The following is a 23,817-nucleotide window of genomic DNA, read 5'->3' as shown; positions in this document are numbered from 1 at the left end:
GTTGCGCAGACCTTATTGGTTATGCAGATGCATGTTATTTATCAGACCCACATAAAGCTCGATCTCAAATAGGCTATCTATTTACATACGGAGGAACTACTATATCATGGCGATCTACAAAACAGTCTATTGTTGCTACTTCTTCAAATCATGCTGAAATAATAGCAATTCATGAAGCAAGTAGAGAATGTGTGTGGTTGAGATCGATGATACAGTTCATCAAAAAAAGATGTGGTCTGAAAAATAATGTTAAAGTACCTACAATTATATTCGAAGACAATGTTGTGTGCATAACTCAATTAAAAGGTGGCTTCATAAAAGGAGACAGAACGAAACATATTTCACCAAAATTATTCTTCACACATGATCTGCAAAAGAATGGTGATATTGATGTATAACAAGTTTGTTCAAGTGATAATCTTGCAGTTTTATTCACAAAGGCATTACCAACATCAACTTTTGAGAAACTAAGATATAAGGTTGGAATACGTCGTCTCCAAAATATCAAATGAAGTTTTCATCAGGGGGAGTACAATATGCGCTGCACTCTTTTTTCCTTAACCAAGGTTTTGTCACACTGGGTTTTTCTTGTAAGGTTTTTAATGAGGCAACATTCAATGCGTATTACTAGATGTGTGTATTTTTTTTTACTAGGCTTTTTCCCACTGAGTTTTTTCTAGTAACAAGTCACAACATCTATATAGATTTATTCTTTCACTAGATTATTTTTTTTATGTGAACATCCAAGGGGGAGTATTATGTTAGTGGATATTAGTGGGTGTTAGTGGATGTTAGTTGCCCACTAGCATTTTATTTATTTGTTTCCTAGCAATTTGTTTCCCTATAAATTGTCAATGCTCGGCAACTTAGAATTGAACAGATATAATTCTAGATACATACTTCTCCTCTGTTTTTCCTTCCTTTCTTTACTTTCTCTATATACTCTTACTCTCTTTATGTTATAATTTGTCGAATTTGTTAATTTATAACATATATAGTTAATTTATAACAGTAGTAAAATTTTTCAACTATACCTTTATACTCCATCTTTTTAATAGTGTTCAATTCTCAAGAGATATTATTAGATATGCCTAGATTAGTAAACAACACATTTATTTATCAATTTCTAATGGACATGATTTTTGCTAAGATGACACTTATTTTGAGACAGAGAGAGCAATGTTGATTATGTAAAACTCTCTTTATTTAAATAAGAATAATAATTAAAAGAGCATCATTAATATCTTCTTGATTATTTGAAATATCACTTATTTTGAAATAAAATGCAAAAGGCAAACACTCCCTGAAATGGAGGAAGTATATTTCATTAGGGGAAAAGAGCAAATTTAGTCCCGAAATTATTGCTTTATTCAATTTTAGTCCTTATGATATTTGGTCATGCAGATTTAACCTTCAGTTAAATAAGCATAGCTGAAGTTTTGAAAGTCAATCGAATTTTTTTATATATATCTTTTAAATATTTTAAGTAATTTATTAGTGTGATTTATAATATTTTTTAGTAATTTTTAAATATATAAATTTTATTTTTAAAAACTTAAAATTTCTATATTCGAATTGATGATGAGAATTTAAAAGTTTGAGTATTGATATTTTAATATGCCACGTAAATTGGGATATGGAGGTAGTATTTAGAAGTGCTGGAAATCAAAGATCCAATACAAAATCCTTTGCTTTCAAAATAGATAATCTAGGCTTAGAAAAATGACTAGATTATTCTATCATGTTCATCATAGTTTAAAGTTTTAAGGGAAAAAAGATAAATATACCTAAACTATCGTAAATGTTATCTAAATATCATTCGTTATATTTTTAGAACACTGATATCTTTATCGTCTAACTTTTAAAATGTATATACCCTTTGAACTAACGGATGAACATGTGTTGCGATCTTAAAGGCCTGCTCAATTTTTATTTTTTTTTACCAATAATTAAAAAATCCATCCACCTAATTAAAAATCCACCCAAATAGCGTAAGACCCACCCCTAATTATAACACAAATCCCCCCTACAGTAACACAATCAAGAACCCAAATCAACTTTTCTCTTTTCAAACCAAACGAATCAATGAAAAAAAATCAACACTCATTATTGTATTCATAATCTTTGCTGTAATACTCCTTCTTACACTAATTTTCACTAACCCCACTTCCTCATTTAAGCCTAAATCATCAAACCCATATTCAAAATCAGTTCTTTCTGATGGAATCTTACCCGAGCTGCCTCCATTAGCTTACTTGATTTCGAATACTAAAAATGACAGCGTAAAGATGAAACGACTATGTACCATCCGAGGAACTATATTATCTCTTGCATCCTCATTTGGAGGGTAATGAGATATTGGGACGGTCAAAAAACCCATATTCAAAATCAGTCTTTCCTTCTCCGATTCCCCGTCGTCTAGCTACAACGTATCTTCCATTAACGAAATCGTAGATGTTCATGAACCAGACATTGAAGAACAGAAGCCCCATGAAATCGTCTCAACTCGGATTCGACTGGTTTAATCCTCTTTCTGTTCCAGTCCAGCCAGCATAGCTCCTGTTATAGCGGTTTTCTTGCTCTCCATATACACGCTGTTTTATTTCTTCAACAGGGACGACAGATTCATATCAGAGAATCTGTTTGATTGATTTAGGAATTTAGATTGCTGAACTAGGAATTTTCATGGTATAAGGATTGATTTTGTGTTATAATTTGGATGTGCGTCAAGTTATTTGGGTGAGTTTTTAATTAGTTGGGTGGGATTTTTAATTATGAATAAAAATCAAATAAACATCTAGTAGACCTTTTAAACCGTGACACGTATCTTTTCGTTAGTCTAACTGGTATATACACTCCAAAAATTAGATGGTAAGGACATCAATGTTCTAAAAATATAACGAAGGATATTTAAATATTATTTACAGTTATTCAGGGATATATTTGTTATTTTTTCCAAATTTTAAATAAAATGATTACCTGCTTCAATATGATCTCAAAACTTATAAAAATCCTCCTCAATTAGAGTTTTTCCATCACTCCTTTTATACGTTCGCAAATAAGGAGGATAGAGTTAAGCCACGGTCCTAGTCCCTAGATCTCTAAGTCAATCTAGACCTTTTTGAAAATTTTTGCACTTAATATGGCATACGAACTTATAGAATACATTCTATATAAGCTGTGCACACAACACAAAAACATAAAAAGGAGAAAGAAATGTAAACACACTTTCAGGTACTTAATCTTATTTTTCAAACCTCGATCGTCTTACACAACAATCAAATAAAATTACATCAAAAGGTAAAAATAATAAGTCAATAACTAAATATCACCACTATGCCTCAATCCCATAGTAATTGGGATGGGCTACAACCAAAATTTGTAAATTTAAGAAAATAAACTCAGAAAATAACTAGGACCATTAATTTTATGCCCTTAGAATTTTTCAAATATTTAAAGTGCCACAGGAGGAAGCAGCCACTTGGAGCCTTCAATATAGGCAAGGGAGATAAAAGGTTTTGCCTCTGCATCACTTAATTTCTTAACATATCCAACTCTACGAGCCGTAGTTGCTCCTGCTCCTTTGCACTTGTATTCTCCATAATATACCGATCTGAAAAATAATAAAAATTTACATTATATACATTAATAGTATAAAAATAATAATCTGATACATTGGTAATGAGTACAAAATTTAAAAACAAAAGATAAACTTTTAAAAGTTTATGATCTAAAATAAAATAATAGATATTTTTTTAACTATAATCATTTCATTAAAGATAAATAAATTAGTGACAACCAACGAACTTTTATTGCTAAATATAAAATCCGACATCCATTCTGTTTAGCAAAATATTATCCAAAGGCTAGTCACGAGCAATTCAGTAACAAATTAGCAATAAAATTCATAAATATGTTGACGAATGCAAGCAAATCCAATGATAAAAAAATAATAATTAAATTTAACTTCTATACATTGACAGTAACTTACTTGTCGTTGTCGGGTTTGCCATTATCAGACCATCCTTCAGGGTGAACAACATCAGTCATATCAGTATATGAAAAAACAACCTTAGAGAAAGGCCTCCATGCCCTGCCCAAATATGCTGTGTGGCCTGTTCCAGTAACAGTACAATGCACAAAAGAATATCCACTGTCTACTGTTTCTGCATCCCTTGCATGTGCTGTTACCATTGCCATTGGATCCCCTGGAATTACATGTGTCTCTGTGTTCTATATATTTTCAAAAAAAATCATTAATTTTATTAAAGTGTTTAAGTGAATGGAGTAAGGTTACTTAAGATGAGAATAACATTTAGTTGAATAGTTTGTCTGGTCAAATGAACTGGTCTTTAGTTTTTATTGTTAGAAATCGAACTTATACTTAGTGGGATATAAGTTCTTTAAGACACGAGGCATAAATTATTGAATATTATGATGAAAAAATAACTTAACTTATGCCCGCAAAAAAAGTTATTTGCCTCAAGGGGCAAAAATTAATGACCCGTACAAAATAGGGACAAAAGTGCAAATGATCATTATAATAAGCTATGTCAAGATGGACTAAACAATGAGTTATAGCGCAGCCCAATCCAGCCAACTCGATCTATTATAAACTTTTACTTTTTTAAAAATAAAGTATTTTCTTATACTATTTTGTTTGATTACCAAACAAAATTAATACAACTTTTTATTCTTTATTATCACTATATATAAAATATCAACTAAAAAGAATATTTTTTAAGAAATTAAAATTGACAGATTTTCTTATGGATCAATTTAAGCTACATATTTAATCTGAATTATCAGCCCCAACTTTTAGACGAGCTAAACTGGACACATACCCACAATTGAGTAAAAGAGCGGATCATGTTTTTGTAGGCTGATTTTGCCATCTCTATCCAATGGCGGAGCCACTTTATAGTCAGGCAGTTCATCCGAACCTCATTTAGCAAAAAATTATACTATTTATACATGGTTAAAATATTTTTTTATGTATATATTGTAGATGTTGAACTTCCTTCGACTAATTCATTAGTCTTCTTTTTCAGATTTTGAATCCCTTACTAAAAATTCTGCTCTGTCACTGCCTTTACCTATCGATATTAGGTTTAAATACTAAATCGACCTATGTCAAAAAGAGAATTATGAATAATAAATAAATTATTTACAAAGATTGAAGTTCTTTTTTTTGTTTACCAGATATATGGATTTGCCATTGCCAAATATAAAATCAACAGTGCCTTCAATGTAGCAATCTTTAAAGAAATGTTTGCCTTTGTCATCACAAAAAGTGTCCTGAAATCCAAACATTTTACAATTATACAATGAGGCTTTATCTCCTCCTGTCCTCAATGCTGCTGCTTGAGCTAATACCATTTTTCCATCTGGTCTTGGTGCTGAATTCTAATCATAATAATTATAACAAAAAAAATAAACAAATATATTAGACTAACATAATTAGGCCAAAAGAAATAAACACACATGTAATAATAAGGTAATTATTATAGTTAGAGATCTATTGATATCGAAAGATTCAACGCGTAAATATTTTGTTCTATCCAAAAATTTCCGATTTGGTCACTCCAATATTGTCCTCTTGTTGGACTGTTGTTAAATAGTTAGTTGGATATCAAACAAACCTCCTAAGAAAAGTAATTTTAATGTGATCGATTTTTCTTCTGAAAAATTATCGGTATTTCTCAAGAGGGGTTCCAACTTCTTGAATTGCATCTATCAATATCTCAAGGAGGTAATTTTAATGTGACCGTTTTTTCTTTCTCTTGCGAGATCAATTTTGTAATAGCACCCACTGTTCTAGCAAATTGTCCATCCTTTCTAGGGAGGGGGGAGGGAGAGGTCCAACTTTTCGAATTATACTATCGTCTCATTAAGAGTTTAAATCGTTAGATACAATTAAATGTTATTTTTTTAATTATGTCTTTAACTTTTAATGTGGGACTTTTCGACGCGAATCCGAATTTAGTCGGGCTCCAATGTGGGTACCGGACATCGGATGGAAACCCAAAAAAAAAGATGATTCTTATTCTATAAACCTTACACACTTTATTTTTTTTCTTGATAATAGATCACGACGAAACTTGAACCTAGGACCCTAGCCCGCTTTTGATACTATATATTTTGAAATGTAGCAATTTCATTTAAAAATTTAATTTTTTAGAAAAAACATATTTTAAATTATTTTATTAAAAATAAAAAAATACGTACCACAAAGTTGATATTAACAGCACTGAAGTATTCAGATTCAACAATTACTGTGGCACTTTCAACAATATTATATTCTTTTGCAGTTCCATGAAATATAATATTTGGAACATTTTTAGGGTCTCCATATAATGTTATGAAAGGCTTTGTCCTCTCAATTTTGACTTTTTCTGTGTAATTTCCACTTCCAATCCAAATAATAACTCTTCTTTTATTCCCTTCTGGAATGCTTTTAACAGCTTCAGTCAGAGTCTTGAAATCACCACTTCCATCTGTCCTCACCTATTTTCGTATAAATTCAAAATTTAAAGTCAGTAAATTTAAATTTGTACAAAATTGGCAATAATCTCATATTGAACACAATACAAAAAATATTGATTTATATCATATGAAAAAAAATACAATAAAAGTTACTACTTCCATTTCATTTTATGTAAAGGTATATAAGTGAGCATCAAGTTTAAGAAAGAAAAGAAAAGTTGAAATTTGCAATTTTAAGGATGAAATAACATTTTTGTGGCTATAAAATCATATCATTAAAAATAAAATGATAAGTTTAAAACAAAATTATTTTTAATATAGAGAAATGTCACTTTAAGCAACTAAAATGAAAGAGTGTTGGCAGATTTACCCAAATGTCCTCCCTTTTAGGCCATAATTTAAATTGTCTCTAAAAAATTTTGTGCAAATAAAGTCTTTGGAGTTACAAAATATTAGATTGTCGTCTGATATCTAAAAGATCGTCGACGTTAGTGACCTAATGTTTTCACATAAAAAATTTAGTTTGCTCAGAAAGTATCAGTAGAGCGTAGTTTGAAAAGTAACATAAATTGCATGAGAAATTTAAAAAAAAAGGATCGTTTACTAACAACTATACAAAAAGAAACAATCGGTGAAATTATTTTCTTAAGAAAATCACATAAAATGAAACAGGGAAGTATGAAATATGTTTATGAATAATCTAAGAGGAATAATAAATACTTAGCTGGCATTTGGATATAAACATTGTAACATTTGAAAAAACGTTCAAATAGTATTTAGAAATTGAAGTTATGTTTAGACATGAATATAAATTTTTTTTTAAAATAATTTTTTTATAAATGATCTCGAGCGAAAATTGTGAAAACAACTGACCTTAATGACAATTTTATTAGCCTCAGCAGCTACAAGGGCAGGGTCCAAAGTGTCTTTTCTTGCATCTAATGGCTTAACATTTGCTGCAAACCAACTATTTAATTGTGATTTATCAGCTGGAATTGGAATTGAATCATCAGAAAAAACTCCAGGAATAAAAAGAAGAATTGTTAAAACAATAGCTTCCAAAGCAAAAACTGTGTTTTTTCCAGACATTTTTTAAATAATTTTTTTATATATAAAATTGATTTTTTTTAAAAATTATTTTTAAGGTAAAGTTGATTTTTTTTTTGTTTTTCTATACAATCTTAGCAATAAGTGTTGGTATTTATAAAGGAAAAAAAAATAGGGAAAGAGAAAATAACTCTATGGTAACACTAAAAAGGTGCAGATATATGATGGGATATTATTGATATTTTTTTTTCTGTTAGTAGGTAAATATTTGTAAGGCAATACGAATACTACGTTAAATAGATGGTTTTTATTTAAGGTTGTTAATAACAAATTCGTGTATAAATACTGATAGTATAAAAATATATTTACGCAATAACACTCATTCAAATATGAGTACTACTTCTATTTTCTCTTGTTAAAATTTGTATAGAAAATTAAACAAAAAAAAATTCCATTCAAGAAACCAAAAAACCAAAAAAAATATTTAAAATGGCTGGAAAAAATACCATCTTTGTTGTGGAAACAATTATTATAACATTTCTTTTTTTCAATATTATTGGAGTATTTTCTGATGATTTAGTTCCAATTCCAGCTGATAAATCACAATTAAATAGTTGGTTTAAAGCAAATGTTAAGCCATTACATGCAAGAAAAGACACTTTGGACCCTGCCCTTGTAGCTGCTGAGGCTAATAAAACTATCATTAAGGTCACTCTTTTCATTCATAAGCATATTTTTATTGAAGCATGTGAATATTTCATCTAAAAGCTTAAATCGTTAATGAATTTTAGTTTTTTATTTTATTTTACACTTATAATCTTCAAGATGCCTCTCGCATGCGGGCCAAATTTAATTTTTATGAGCTAAGCACGTTAAATTTTTCTCGGGTGAAATTTATGCCTGCTATGATGCATGTTAAAGTGTGCAACCATCTATTTTTTCCTCGATTCATAAAGATAATTGATACTAGTAATTTTTTCATATATTTTTTCTACTATATGATGATAATTTATATTTTTATTTATTTAATTATATATTAACACATCCTTCACATGCAAAACACTTTATTATCTACTTAATTACAATATATTTCTCTATGAGTGCGACAAGATTTGAACTCGAGAAATTTGTCAATTTTGAGATCATGATTAAATGTATGATCATGATCTTATTTATTAATTTATATATGTTACTAAAGAGGAGAATACACATTTTTTATTTTTATTAATTATATATGTTTCAGAATCAATTTTAGTAAAATTCAAAATTAAATTTACTGACTTTAAATTTTGAATTTGTGCAAAAATAGGTGAGGACAAATGGAAGCGGTGATTTCAAGACTCTGACAGAAGCTATTAACAGCATTCCAGAAGGAAATAAAAGAAGAGTTATTATTTGGATTGGAGGTGGAAATTACACAGAAAAAGTCAAAATTGAGAGGTCAAAGCCTTTCATAACATTATATGGAGACCCTAAAAATGTCCCAAATATTATATTTCATGGAACTGCAAAACAATATAATACTGTTAACAGTGCCACTGTGATAGTTGAATCTGAATACTTCAGTGCTGTTAATATCAATTTTGTGGTACGTATTCTTGCTTTTTTCAATAAATAAATAAGTCGCTTTGGGGTGGTGGGGGATTTGACATGGATCCATATCATGTTTACTAACAAATTTATTTTATGTCTAACGATTTAAACTTTTAAATAAAATGTGTTAGACACATTTAAAGAATTTGGACCCTCCGAACTTTACCCTAAATATGTTTGAGGTGAGACCATAACATAACATAGAAATCACATTTTAAAATGATAGCAATTAGGTAAAGTGGTGAGTGCTATAGTAAAACTAATTGCAAAAGAGAGAAAATCGTCTACTTTAAAATAATCTTCACCTCTGGAGGTCCATTCATATCTAAAACTGCTCAGCAATAATCAGACAAGCTAATAATGTTGGATTGACATATAAAAAGTTTGGGTAAAACTGGATCTATAAGCATTAGCTAATGGAGCGTTCTCTAGTAAGAGAAAAAAAATAATTTGTTCATACATAAGCTTCTCGGGTATGAAATGGGCCATTTCAAATAGGTTCATTGCTCCGGTCCAAAATACGATTAATCCAGCATGAGCTACAATATTCTATGTTGGACTCAAAAATAATACATTGAAAGAATTCGTTGGGTCTTCCGATCTCAATAGGTTCCTAACTATAATAATATTTTTTTATTTTTAAAGAATACAGCACCAAGACCAGATGGGAAAAGTGTTTTAGCTCAAGCAGCAGCATTGAGAACAGGAGGAGATAAAGCCTCATTGTATAATTGTAAAATGTTTGGATTTCAAGACACTTTTTGTGATGACAGTGGAAAGCATTTCTTCAAAGATTGCTACATTGAAGGCACTGTTGATTTCATCTTTGGCAATGGCAAATCCTTATATTTGGTAATTGTAAACAACTTCAATTTTCATTTGAGTTCATAGTCCTCCATCAATTAGAATAGGCGGATTCATAATATAAACTTGATAGATTCAACCAAGAGCGAAATCATATCATGCAAAGGAGCGATTCATATGAATCTCCTTTGTTGAAATGTAGGGGCGGAGGCAGAGGGGTGCAACGGGGTCCACCTGAACCCCTTTGTTGAAATATTTATCATACTATGAAAATAGTTGAATTTTCTTGGCATAAAAAATATTTCATTTTTTTTTTGAATCCCTTTATTTGGATTTCTAATTCCACCACTATCGAAAAGTTAGAATACTACATAAATAGGGCAAACATATTTTTTATGCATATATAAAATTATAAATCCCCTTGATATATAGGAAGAGAGGTGGATAGGTGGTGGCTTCATATACCCTTCCCTCCCTAGGAGCGGAGTTAGGATATCAAAAGAGGTACATCGAAAAAATTATACTATATATATATAGTCAAAATTATTTTTTAAGTATATATTAGATATTGAACTCTCTAAACTTTTTTATATGTTTGCTTCATTATTGTTTGAATCACTTCACTAAACATTCTGGTTGTGACACTACTCCCCCTCCCCCCCCCCCAATCTCTATGTATTTATTCATGTGTCACCACCGTAAGGGCGAAGCTATCCTTGTCCGCAGGAGTGTCAAAAAATTATATTGTATAAAAATAAGTTAAATTTTGGTTTTATAAGTATAATATTGACACTTTTGACACAAATTGAATGTTCATTATAGTTGTTAAGGTGTTAAATTTTTTTTTAAGGTCATGTGTTCAATCCTATCTTACAATAGAATTATAATTTTTTGACACTTCTTAATAAAAATTTTGCTTCGTCACTATATAATGATGGTGATATTTTTATGCTCAACTATTAAAGAGTGGTATGAATAAGTCATTTCTAATAATCCAATGACATATTTGAACTTTTTTTTTCCTTGAGAATATAATGCATTTTTTTTTGGAAATATATAGAACACAGAGACACATGTAATTCCAGGGGATCCAATGGCAATGGTGACAGCACATGCAAGGGCTGCAAAAAACTTTGATAGTGGATTTTCTTTTGTGCATTGTATGATTACTGGTACAGGAAATACAGCATATTTGGGAAGGGCATGGAAGCAATATTCTAAAGTTGTTTTCTCTTATAGTGATATGACTGATGTTATTCATCCTGAAGGATGGTCTAATTTTGGCAAAAAGGAATTTGACAGGTTAGTCTCATGACCCGTCACTAGAAATCTAAGTCCGTAACATTAGTCACTATAATAATTGTATAAAAGTTAAATTCTTTTTTATAATCGAGTTAAGAAGGATAATATATTTATTGGTAGGAACGAATATTAATAGCTATGTGTTATAACAAAATAGAGGGTCATGACAAATCAATAGAACGTACGAACCAAAATTAGAAAGCATATTATTATTACATGTCGAAATATTTCTAGCATAATGCATATTAATTATTATTATGACAAACCAAGAGCTAAAAAAACTGAGTTTAAGATATATACATTGATAGTTTCTACGGGACAAGGTTAATAATGTCTTTAAATTATGTGAAATGAATAAAAATGCCATCCATTTATAGTTTGGTTCAAAATACCTCTGTCGTTAATACTTTGGTCCAAAAATGTCCTTATTGTTATTTAATGGGTCAAAAATGCCCTTTTTCCAAATAAATATATTATTTATTTTCTTTTTGAACACTTTCTTTTCCTAATAATATTTTTTTATTAGCAAATATTTTTTCTAATTCAATTCAAAAATTATTATAATTATTTTTTATTGTTATCTAAATAAAAATTAATTATAGATTTACTATAATTTTATATATATGACATATATTATCCGTTAAAAGGGTACATGAAGTTGTTCTATTTTAATTGATAAAATATGATTAAGAAGAAAAAATTTATTTTCTACATTTTTATTAGTTAAAGTGATTTTAAAAGAAATAAAACATGAATAAGGTTCTTCAAAAGTAATATTATATTAGGAACAAAATGTATTTTAAAAGAAAAGAAATAATATATTTTTTTGAAAACGGGCATTTTTGACCTATTTTAGTAATAATAGGAGCATTTTTGGATCGAAATATTGTCGACAAGGACATTTTTAACTACAAATAGATGACATTTTTTATGTATTTTACATACTTTAAAAACATTTTCGATTCTTTTCTGTAGTTTATATGATGAAATAACATATTAAATCATCATTTATAACTTAAAAATTCTTATTATTTTCAGCACGGTATATTATGGAGAATACAAGAACAAAGGAGCAGGAGCAAATCTAGCTCGTAGAGTTGGATATACAAAGAAATTAAGTGATGAAGAGGCAAAACCTTTTATCTCCCTTGCCTTTATTGAAGGCTCCAAGTGGCTGCTTCCTCCTGTGGCACTTTAAATATTTGAAAAATTCTAAGGGCATAAAATTAATGGTCCTAGTTATTTTCTGAGTTTATTTTCTTAATTTTACAAATTTTGGTTGTAGCCCATCCCAATTACTATGGGATTGAGGCATAGTGGTGATATTTAGTTATTGACTTATTATTTTTACCTTTTGATGTAATTTTATTTGATTGTTGTGTAAGACTATTGAGATTTGAAAAATAAGATTAAGTACCTGAAAGTGTGTTTACATTTCTTTCTCCTTTTTATGTTTTTGTGTTGTGTGCACAGCTTATATAGAATGTATTCTCTAAGTTCGTATGCCTATTAAGTGCAAAAATTTTCAAAAAAGTATCGATTGACTCAGAGATCCAGGGATTAGGACCGTGGCTTAATTCTATCCTCCTTATTTGCAAGCTTAGATTATTATTTTATTTTATGAAACAAACACGTGACGTATAAAGGGAGTGAGGGAAAAACTCAAATTGAAGAGGATTTCTATATGTTTTGAGATCATATTGAAGTATGTAATTATTTTATTTAAAATTTAGGAAAAATAACAAATGTATTTTCGAATAACTGTAAATAATATCTAAATACCCTCCGTTATATTTTTAGGATATTAATGTCCTTACCATCTAACTTTTGTCCCAATAACCTGAACTTGCTTCATGTTCTGTCTGATCATCTATTTCAATACTTCTCCGGCCTACCTTTACCTTTCCTGAAACCATTCATAGTCAACCTCTCATACCTCTGATTCACACTGGGACATCCATACATCTCCTCCGCACGTGCTTGAATTGGAGACTTTTTATACTCTGAGATTTGGTGACAATGGAAGCTTACAACAGTATTATTGGAACTATTTTAGCAATTCTTCAATTGGAGAAGCGTTTTATGTGTTTTGTTGGGTTAATGGAAGCTCTTAAAGATATTGAAGTAGCAGAATGTCAATTGGGCAGGGTCCCTTTATTCCATCAGATCGAATGCCATCCCAATAGTTCATTACATTGGGATTTGTCAAAGATTTTATAGATTGGACTCAAGATAATTTAAAGCATAAGTTATACAGATTATTAGTCCATAAAATTTACTTATCATCTTTTTAGCTCAATTTATTTAAATTACCTAAAATGGTCATTCAACATTATTTTTTCCAAAAAAAATTGCTTGCTCCATCGTCTTCTTCCTCCTTCGTCATCTTCTTTTGCTGCTTCCTCCTCCTCGTCCTTCTTCTTCTCCTCCTTCTCCTTCTTTAAAATTTGACGTACCGCAAACGTGAATCGTTTCGAGCAAATTACATATCAAAAGGCTCAAAAAATCGAAAGGATTTCACATGTAAAATTTGGGACTGTTAAGAGGAGATTTTGAGTTGGTCGAAATTAAATAGTCAGTGCATACTTCATGTATAGTTAAATTATAGGGACAATTTCAAGTATATACAATAAACTAATTAGTTTACAACAAACATAACTATATTTTATTTACATAAGAAATAACAAAATCATAGAAAAAATACAGTGATTATAAAATATAGCTTGCCAAAAGTCATAGAAAGTATACACTGCCTATACAATATAGATTACTTATACATGAGCTATACACTAAATATACATTATGATACACTCTATATATCTATATATACATGGATATACATCGAATATATATATGAATATACACCAAATGACCATTTTTTGGTAATTAAAATGACTGAATGACCATCTATTGTAATTATCCCTAAATTATATTCAGCTTTTTAAGTGTATAATCATGTATAGTCAATGCATCACTCATGTATAGGTAAGCTATATTCAGTTTTTTGAGTGTACCATAATGTATAGTCAGTGTATAGCTCATGTATATATAGGCTATGTTCAACTTTTTGAGTGTATCATAATGTATAATCAATGTATACTTTCTATGACTTTTGACTATTTTTTATGTAAATAAAACATGGTTATATTTGCTGTAAACTAATTACTTTATTGTATATATTTGAAACTATCCCAAATTTAAAACCGAATAAATTTTAACTCATTCAAGCATTGCTTATTTTAAAATGATTGTCAACTTAGCAAGATTTAAATTTTAGTTTCAACCTACTTTCTATCTTCATTAATTAGAGATTTTGCCTAAATATTTTTCATCATATCCAGTAGGATCAAATCTTGAGTCCCGAATCGGGTCAGTTCTTGGATCACAGGTCAAGGTCACTGTCTCAGGTTGAGGTTGGGCTCGAGTCTCAAATCAAGGTTGGATCCTATGTTTTAAATCAAGGTAAAATCTCAAGTTTTAAATTGGTCTCAAGTCCCATATCAGGGTCAAGATTAGGGTTGTGTCTTGATTTTGAGGTCTCGAGTTAGGTCTCAGGTCCTAGTTTTGGGTTGAACCTTGAGTCTCTAATTGGGGTGGGGGTTAGGTCTCATGTACCGAGTCCCATCAAGTCTTAAATCTTGAGTCAAATTAGGTCGGGTTCAGGTCTCGAGTCGGAGTTGGGGTTGGGTCTCAAGTTTTGGGTCAAGTCTTGAGTTATGGTTTGATCTTGGATCCAAGGTTGGGTCTTAGATAAGAGTTAAATGTTGGATATCACGTCAAGGTCGAGATCAAGGTCGAATCTCAGGTCCTATGTCTTGAGTCGTGGTCTGGTTTAGGTCCTAGGTTTGGTACAATTCAGGTCTCGAGTTGGGGTCCGATTTGAGTCTAGGGTCGAGGTCAAGTCTTGAGTCTTAGGTCAGGTCTCTGCTTAGGATCGGGCTGGGTCTTAAGTTGGGAACAAGGCTTGGGTCTCAGGTTGGATTCGAGTGTTGAGTCAAACTTGGATCTCAGATCGAGGTCGGATCTTGAGTCTTAGAAGGAAAGGGTCAAATTGAGTCCCAAGTTGGGTCTGGTGTTGGGGTTAGGTTTCAAGTCAGGGTAGGTCTCAATTATCCAACTAGGGTCAGATCTCGAGTTTTGAATTAGGGTCGGTATCAGGTCTGAGGTCTTGGATCGAAGTGTGGGTCGGGGTCATGTCTTGAGTATCGAGTCCCAATTTGGGTCTCAGGTCCCTAGTTGAGGTTGAATCTCGGGTCCTTGATTAGGGTTAGGGTCGAGTATCAAATCCCAAGTTAGAGTCGTGTCTCAGATTTAGGGTTGGGTCTTAGTTCTTGGGTTCAATTTATCTAAGCTTGGAGAACATTGTTTGGATTTTTCTTTTGATCATGGTGGCATTTAACATCCTTGATAACATGGGGATGCTCAACGGAAGGAATGTTGTTCAATGGTGAGGTATTGATGCATAAAATGATTTCCAAATTTCCAGAGTTTCGAGTTCAATAAGAAACGATGAATAGAATTATAACACATGACTTTACAAATATAGCTTCTATTTAATGATCTCAGATTGGTGTAATCCATTGAGAGCCTATAATAAACCCCGAATGGGAGCTATAGCCATTACTAGTTTTTCGGTATCTTCTTCGAACCCTTTTCCTCTTTGATTTTGCCTTGTTTCTATCGTCTTCTTCCTTATAACCTCTTTCTTCTCTTCTTCTTTTCCAGGTATCAATCGCATGAAGCTGGATTAGATCCGATATAGTTGTACTCCATTCCGGTATTTCTTTTTATTTGTAATTTTTCATGTAAGTTGTTAATCAAAATACAAAAAATCGTTATAAAAATTGTGTTACTTTTCTCGTCTATTACACTTTTATTAGTCATTTGTTAAAGAATTTGAGGGTAAATAGTGCTAATCAATAAATTTGACACATGATTTTAATCGAAACAATAGAGTGATCACTGAATGTTGAATGTTAGGTGTGTTTTAGAGTTTGAGGGAGATCGAGGGAGAGATAAAGGGGCATGCACTCGAAGATTTTGCTACATTAATTCATGTTATTCTTTTTGATTCCTGGGATGTAATAATTTGAGGAGATTTTTTGCAATTTAAAATGGCCAAACTAGAACAAAGTGCATGTATTTCACTGTTTATAACACACTCCATGTTTTAATTAATTTCTTTTACTCCAATAACTTTGATTTAAGGCTTTTCCAATCAAATATTTTTTGTCAAAAAAAAACCAAAAAACTCTAATTATTAGTGTAGAGAATATTTTTTAAAAAATTATTTTTGTCCAAAAATGACTCTTCGTATTTGGTTTTAAAAAACGAGGAAAAATAGGAGATTATGGTTGTGCAAATTCCCAAGGAGCTCGTGATCCATTTGTAATTATCAAAAAATATATATATCAAATTTATTTCAACAATTCCCACTTCTTTTGTGATTACCCTAAAACACCCAAGTTACTCTAATATCATACTTACTATATAAGAGTAGTATTATTTCAAGAATCAAAATTAAGAAAATTCCCATTTTTGTTTTTTGTCATTTTTTTTTCTCTTCACAATCTTGATCCTACTAGGTTTTTGGGTGTTCTTGTTTTGTTTTTTCAAGAATATAGAGGGCAGCCATGAATGCACTTGCAGCTACAAACAGGAACTTTCGCCAAGCAGCTAGGATTCTTGGTTTGGACTCCAAACTTGAAAGGAGTCTTTTGATCCCTTTCAGAGAAATTAAGGTATATAGAATGAATTAAATGATGTATATTAGTGTAAAGTTTCAATCTTTTAAAAAGAATTTCATGTTATGGTTGAAAATCTAAGGTGGAAAAGGGGTTTTGTTCTGAAAGAACTCAAATTTTTTCTATATTAGTGTAAAGTGATGTATATTAGTGTAAAGTTTCAATCTTTTTTGAGAATTTCATCTTCTCATTGAATCTTAGGTGGAGAAGGGTGGTCTTATTGTGAAAGAACTCAAATTTTCCTACTCATTTTCTTCTCAAAATTTTGATGAAACTATTGAAATGTGTTGATCTGTGTAAAGTTTCAATCTTTCTTGAAGAATTTCATGTTATGATTGAATCTAAGGTGGAGAAGGGTGGTCTTGTTGTGAAAGAACTCAAATTTTCCTACTTATTTTCTTCTCAAAATTATGATGAAACTACTGAAATGTGTTGATATCTGTGTAAAGTTCCAATCTTTTTTGAGAATTTCATGTTATGATTGAATCTAAGGAGGAGATGAGTGGCCTTGCTGTGAAAAAACTCCGAATTTTCCTCTTATTTTCTTCTCAAAATTGTGATGAAACTACTGAAATGTGTTGATGTATGTAAAGTTTCAATCTTTTTTATGAATTTCATGTTATGATTGAATCTAAGGTGGAGAAGAGTGGTCTTGTTATGAAAAAACTCGAATTTTCCTACTTATTTTCTTCTCAAAATTATGATGAAACTACTGAAATGTGTTGATGTATGCGTAAAGTTACAATCTTTTTTATGAATTTCATGTTATAATTGAATCTAAGGTGGAGAAGGGTCTTGATGTGAAAGAACTCAAATTTATTTTCTTGACCCGAGGGTTTATCGGAAACAATCTCTCTACCTTATGCAAGGTAGGGGTATGGTGTGACACACTCGACCCTCCCAAGACCCCACTTGTGGGATCACACTGGGTATATTGTACTAAAATGTGTTAATGTTTGTGTAAAGTTTCAATCTTTTTAATGAATTCCATGTTCTAATTGAATCTAAGGTGAAGAAGGGTCTTATTGTGAAAGAACTAAAATTGATTTTCTTGATCCAAGGGTTTATCAAAAAAAACCTCTACCTCACACAATGTAGGGGTAAGGTCTGACATACCTGACCCAGACCCCACCTGTGGGATCACTCTGTGAAGAAAATATCAAAGAGTGGACATTTTTATTTATTTGTTGAGATTTTCGGGTTATGTTGAAATGTATAATTGCTTACTCAAAGTTTAAACTATAAGCAGGTGGAAATATGTGTTTATTTATTTGGTTATGGAGCAGATTTGTTGATGGATTTACTATTTGATCAGGTGGAATGCACTATTCCCAAGGATGATGGGACGTTAGTTTCCTATATCGGATTTAGAGTACAACATGATAATGCTCGCGGACCCATGAAAGGAGGAATCAGATACCATCCTGAGGTTATTTGATCCTTTTTCTTGAATGTCTAACTTATTTCTTGTTTTCATGTTGTTTGATGTTTAGTACTGATAAGTTTCTTTTATCTCTAATACTTTTAGGAAACTTTGTGCTTAGCAAAAAATGCAGCATTAATATATATATAAAAACCATAGAGATTTGTATGACCAAAGTTCTTTTCAGACGCTAGACTCGAACCAGCGCTTTTAGGAAAAAGACAGATTTACTGAACTACCTTTTCGTTCTGATTGTGCTGCTGGGTTTCTTTAGCAGAACTCGAATGTAGTATTCCCTTTAGTGTGCTGTCTGAATAAACTTTTTCCATGTTGTATAAACATTGGTATGTCATTTAATAATGGTCATATGTAAGAGCAGAGAGATTGCAAGTGAAAAGAAGAGGAGAGATAGGAGAAACAGACAGGAGATTATAAGTGATGAGAAAAAAAAAGAGATTTAGTAGGAATGATTAACATGGAGGCTAGAAAGATCATGAACAAGCAAGTCTTCCATCATTTCATTATTACATCCGTTCGAATATGTTATTTTATAGTTCTTGTATTTCAATGTACACCGAGTCCATGGTTGTGCTGGTTACCTCTGTACAATATTTGTTGTTTCCCAGAAGTAGAATTTGCACTGAAATGGCTTAAGTTTCTTTTACAAGGTTGATCTTGATGAGGTGAACGCCCTTGCTCAACTAATGACTTGGAAGACTGCCGTAGCAGATATTCCATACGGGGGAGCAAAGGGTGGGATTGGCTGCGTACCAAAAGAGTTAAGTTTGAGTGAATTGGAGCGCCTTACGCGTGTTTTCACGCAGAAAATTCATGACCTTATTGGAGTTAATACTGATGTCCCTGCGCCTGATATGGGCACTAATTCTCAGGTTAGTGATACCGTCATCTGATATAACTTTGTGAACACTTTCGTCTTTGTGGAGCTTCAGAATATGAAGCAAAAAAATGTGTTTATGTGGTGCTTCCTACGACAGACCATGGCTTGGATTTTGGACGAGTACTCAAAATTTCATGGTCACTCTCCTGCAGTAGTGACCGGGAAACCAGTTGTAAGTTTTTGTTCAATAAATTATTAAATTCCCAATATGCTATTGCGTTCAAACTTATCCTATTGGAATTAAACGAGTCACTTGATAACCCTTTTTCACTATTTTACCTAGGATCTTGGCGGTTCATTGGGTAGGGAAGCTGCAACTGGGCGTGGTGTCGTTTATGCTGCAGAAGCTTTACTTGCTGAGAAGGGGAAGCAGATTAAGGATTTGACTTTTGCAATTCAGGTAGAATTTCTGATTAGCTCAATTCTAGCAGGCAGCAGCCATGATATTGCACAAAAAGTCAGTTGAAATGATGCTAAATATATTTTTGCGAATATTCTTAAGGGGTTCGGGAACGTAGGATCATGGGTAGCAAAGCTTATTCACGAGAGAGGTGGCAAAGTGGTTGCAGTTAGTGATATAACTGGAGCAGTCAAGAATCAGAATGGTCTTGATATACCAGCTTTGCTTAGTCATAAAGAAGCAACAGGGAAGCTAATTGATTTCAATGGTGGTGATGTAATGAGTTCAGATGAATTGCTTACGCATGATTGTGATGTTCTCATACCCTGCGCTCTGGGAGGAGTTTTGAACAGGTATGTGTATGCAATATTATATCCTTGTCAATATTAGTTCGTGAATTTCTTTCCCGATGAAAGAGCAAAAGTTTGAAATCATGAAATGGTCAGCGCAAATGGTATAGGGCGGAGATTGACAAAAAACACATCGGAACTGACTATAGAGCCATATTAGCATGATTCAACCAGACCTCTCTATAACAATCCTCCTCTATAGTAATATTTTGCTATAAGGATCAAGTTGTGGAAAAAATGCGGGGTAAGACTGCGTACAATAGACTCTTGTGATCTAGCCTTTCCACGGACCATGCCCATAGCGGGTGCTTTAGTGCACCGGGCTGCCCTTTATAAGGATCAAGTTCTTTTGGAACCCATTGTATATGTTATGTTAGATTATATGTTTCTATAATAACATTTCGCTGTAGCAGCTAAAAAATATCCAGACAATCGACGCTGTTATAGAGAAGTTTGACTATAGCATTATAATAACTGGAGCCTTTTCCCCTATTTTATGTTCTCTTCAGTACTGAAATGATATTGTATTTTCTACATATACTTCTTTGTAAAAGTAATTTACTTATTGATCGTATGTACTTATTTTGTTTAATTTTAGTTTTCACTATTGGAAAAAATAGGCATCTTCTGCGCTGTTTAAATCTGTATGGATATACATAATTGGAGTTCTGATTTGTCCTTGTCTATTCAGAGAAAATGCTGATTATGTGAAGGCCAAGTTCATTGTAGAAGCAGCAAATCATCCAACTGATCCAGAAGCTGATGAGGTACCACTTTTTGCCGGTTTTCAAATCCGTTAGACTAGCATGATAACAATTTCTAACACATGACTTACCTTCTGCAGATTCTGTCGAAGAAAGGTGTTTTAATACTTCCCGACATATATGCCAATGCTGGAGGTGTAACTGTTAGTTATTTTGAGTGGGTTCAGGTAAAATCTATCTATATGTGACATCCTTAATCTTTCCGCTTTATATTACACCAGAAAACACATGCAGGGTTATTTTGCCCATTACTTAAATCGCAAATGACGTTTCTCTAAGATGTAAGAGTATATAGCCATATCTCTTTGTAACAATCATCCTCTATAGCAGTATTTCACTAACGGCCTAGTTTACTTTGGAACCGACTTTCATGTTATGTTATATTATATATTTTCTATAAAGATATATTGCTATAGCAACCACAAAATATCCAGACAAACGACGTTGTTATATAGAGGTTTGACTATTTAGTTGGGCTTCTCTAATATATATCAAGTAGTTTTTCCGCCTGTAAGAGTATAGTTTAGTAGGTGCCCTTACAAGTTACAACAACTTAGACAAAGACAATAATCATCCATTTCACAATTGATGACAATTCTTCATTGTTTTCTCTCATCAATCACGGTGTTCAACTGACTTGTACTAATAACACCCTTGTTGAATTTGAATTAGGTGCCCATGTTTTTACCGTTGTCAATGAATCTCTTCCATGTTTCGTTAGATATGTTCTCTTACAATTCTACATTGTCCCTAAAAGCATACGGAAAACCTTTTCATGTGCAGAACATTCAAGGTTTTATGTGGGATGAAGAGAAGGTTAACAGGGAGCTTAAAAGATACATGACAAAAGCCTTTGGTAATCTCAAGAACATGTGTCAATCTCATAATTGCAATCTTCGTATGGGCGCCTTCACATTGGGGGTGAATCGCGTTGCACGAGCCACACAATTGAGAGGTTGGGAGGCGTAATTGTATTCGCCTATGTTGTTTACAGACAAATAATCTTTTCCGTCCGCAGCTGAATGTTTACATCTTTCTGTTCTTGTAAGAAATGGTCTAATTTTATAAACTGGAATGTATATTTACTGGTTTTCCTTCTCATAGCTATTATTGCTGTAGTTTTAAGCATGTTCAAAACATTAAGGGTCGTTTGGTATGCGGGATAAGGTGGGATATCTCAGGTTATTCCACCTTACTGCATCCAACTTGGTATTATTTTACCTCACCTCTAGGTAGGATAAGATAAATTAGTCTCAGAATTATAATCTCGAGATAACTTTGTCGGCGAACCAAACGACTCCTAATAGAAGCTATCAAATGCTCTTTGATGTGGGTTTTAGTAAGCACACTTGTGTTGGTAGCAGAATTGGTAGTGCCATGATTTGGTGGTAATAGTAATAGTTGCATCTCCTTTGGCATCTTGATGAATTAGTCCGAGCAATTTGAAGCTTATGAGTTCAGTATTTTAGTCTTTTTAAGTTTTAATTTTAAATAGTTTATTTGTATCAATTTATGTAGCGTTTTTTATTTTTTGAGATTCAAAGTATGTGAACTTTGAGCAACATTTAAAAATGTAATTTTTCATTATATAGACATGAGCAAAATTGTGGCACATGGTAGAATTTTTGTACATCTAAATTTTAATTTTTAAATATTGAGTTGATTTAATTCAACTCAACTTGAAACGATACTCAAATTAACTTTCAAGAAATGAAAGGTACTGCAAAAATTGAGATGGAGGGAGTAATATTTTTATATATTGAATGAATTTCTTAAATCATAAATGCACTGTAACGACCCATTAGGTCTTTTTGAGAACTATAACTTTTTATTTCATAAAAGACTCATACCATAAATTGTTAATGGGTATTTGGATTAGTCGATAATTACGGTTATTTAGTTAAAGGGTAAACTTAAATAACTTATTTAATTAGTGGGTTAAAGTGTTAATTTATTTAATACCATATACCATTTTATTTATTAATATAAGTTATTGAAATTTATCACTTTAATACGTAAGAGATTAGAAAAGTTAGGAACAAGGGCAGAAGATTGATTACCTGTGCGGCGTCGAACACAAAATGAAGCCGTCAATTTTCTTCAGGTAAATAATCCACGCCTAAATCTTTCATTATGAATGTAGGTAGTCATGTAACTATTATTATTATTATAATGATAACTAATGAAAGAGGAAGGAGAGAAATTAAATGGGGGAATTTGGTTGCTGCACGTATTGTTATTATCATTATTTTACTACTGTTTTGATGGCTATTGAGCAGTGATGGGTGATAAGTAGATTCATCACCCATTACTATATAAGCTAATTCATAAATATGCTGCTCGTCCTTTTTTTCCCCATAGTTGTAATTTCAAAAAAATTATTTTAACTTTGATTTCGTGATGGAATTTCTGTACAACATTATAAATTTAATTCAACTTTTAATATATTGAAATAAGTAATTAAATATTAGGTGTATTGTATTATATGAAAATCATTAGAATTATGATATTGGAGGAATTAAGGCTTAACCCTAAGCTTGAGTTTTAGGGAATTAATTATAGAGTTGGGTGAGTTGATGGGTCTAGGTTAATCATATACCTAATATGGGTGTCTACAGACTCGTGTATTTATGAATATTATATATTTGATAGATTGGAAACGTTCTGAGGCATCGAAGAAAGGAAAGACCTTGGTGGATTAGCTTGCTTGGTTTCGATTCTTCGGTTGAGGTAGGTTATGGTTTATTCTATATAATAGATAGACTCTTAATAGTGGTTGATAGTCATTGAGTAATGTGTGAAGTTTACTATGCATTTAATTGTTGTGGTTTGGATGATTGATATGTTGTTGTGATTGGTCTGAAATTCCAAGACCGTGGAATCCATAATCTTGAATTTGCCCTATAAAAAATGGTGTCTTGAATAAAGAAGGCTTGGTGAAATATTGTTAATGAAGTGGAATGTGATAACAAAGAATGATAAATTAATTACATTTGATTCGGGTGT

At 31.7% G+C, this 23,817-nt stretch overlaps 3 protein-coding genes across 3 annotated transcripts; 2 read left to right on the top strand and 1 right to left on the bottom strand.

Annotated features, from left to right (window-relative positions):
• Window positions 1–3,453: 3,453 nt before the first annotated feature.
• LOC129877694 (pectinesterase 1-like) lies at window positions 3,454–7,575 on the bottom strand. The gene is made up of 5 exons (XM_055953225.1): window positions 7,360–7,575; window positions 6,229–6,507; window positions 5,200–5,406; window positions 3,992–4,233; window positions 3,454–3,613 (listed from the first exon to the last, which is right to left on the bottom strand). The coding sequence occupies exons 1-5, from the start codon at window positions 7,573–7,575 to the stop codon at window positions 3,454–3,456; spliced, it is 1,104 nt and encodes a 367-aa protein (XP_055809200.1).
• A 447-nt stretch (window positions 7,576–8,022) lies between these two features.
• On the top strand, window positions 8,023–12,430 carry LOC129877684 (pectinesterase 1-like). Its single transcript, XM_055953213.1, has 5 exons — window positions 8,023–8,241; window positions 8,843–9,121; window positions 9,772–9,978; window positions 10,991–11,232; window positions 12,271–12,430. The coding sequence occupies exons 1-5, from the start codon at window positions 8,023–8,025 to the stop codon at window positions 12,428–12,430; spliced, it is 1,107 nt and encodes a 368-aa protein (XP_055809188.1).
• A 4,260-nt stretch (window positions 12,431–16,690) lies between these two features.
• LOC129880837 (glutamate dehydrogenase A) lies at window positions 16,691–21,912 on the top strand. Its single transcript, XM_055955062.1, has 9 exons — window positions 16,691–16,973; window positions 18,292–18,405; window positions 19,068–19,289; window positions 19,395–19,469; window positions 19,581–19,697; window positions 19,800–20,050; window positions 20,739–20,814; window positions 20,892–20,978; window positions 21,595–21,912. Exons 1-9 carry the CDS (start codon window positions 16,866–16,868, stop codon window positions 21,778–21,780), a joined length of 1,236 nt encoding a protein of 411 aa, XP_055811037.1. The 5' UTR covers window positions 16,691–16,865; the 3' UTR covers window positions 21,781–21,912.
• Window positions 21,913–23,817: the final 1,905 nt, after the last annotated feature.

This window comes from Solanum dulcamara, chromosome 2, assembly GCF_947179165.1.
Source record: "Solanum dulcamara chromosome 2, daSolDulc1.2, whole genome shotgun sequence".
Lineage (NCBI taxonomy): Eukaryota > Viridiplantae > Streptophyta > Magnoliopsida > Solanales > Solanaceae > Solanum > Solanum dulcamara.
This window is presented reverse-complemented; position numbering and strand designations above follow the sequence as displayed.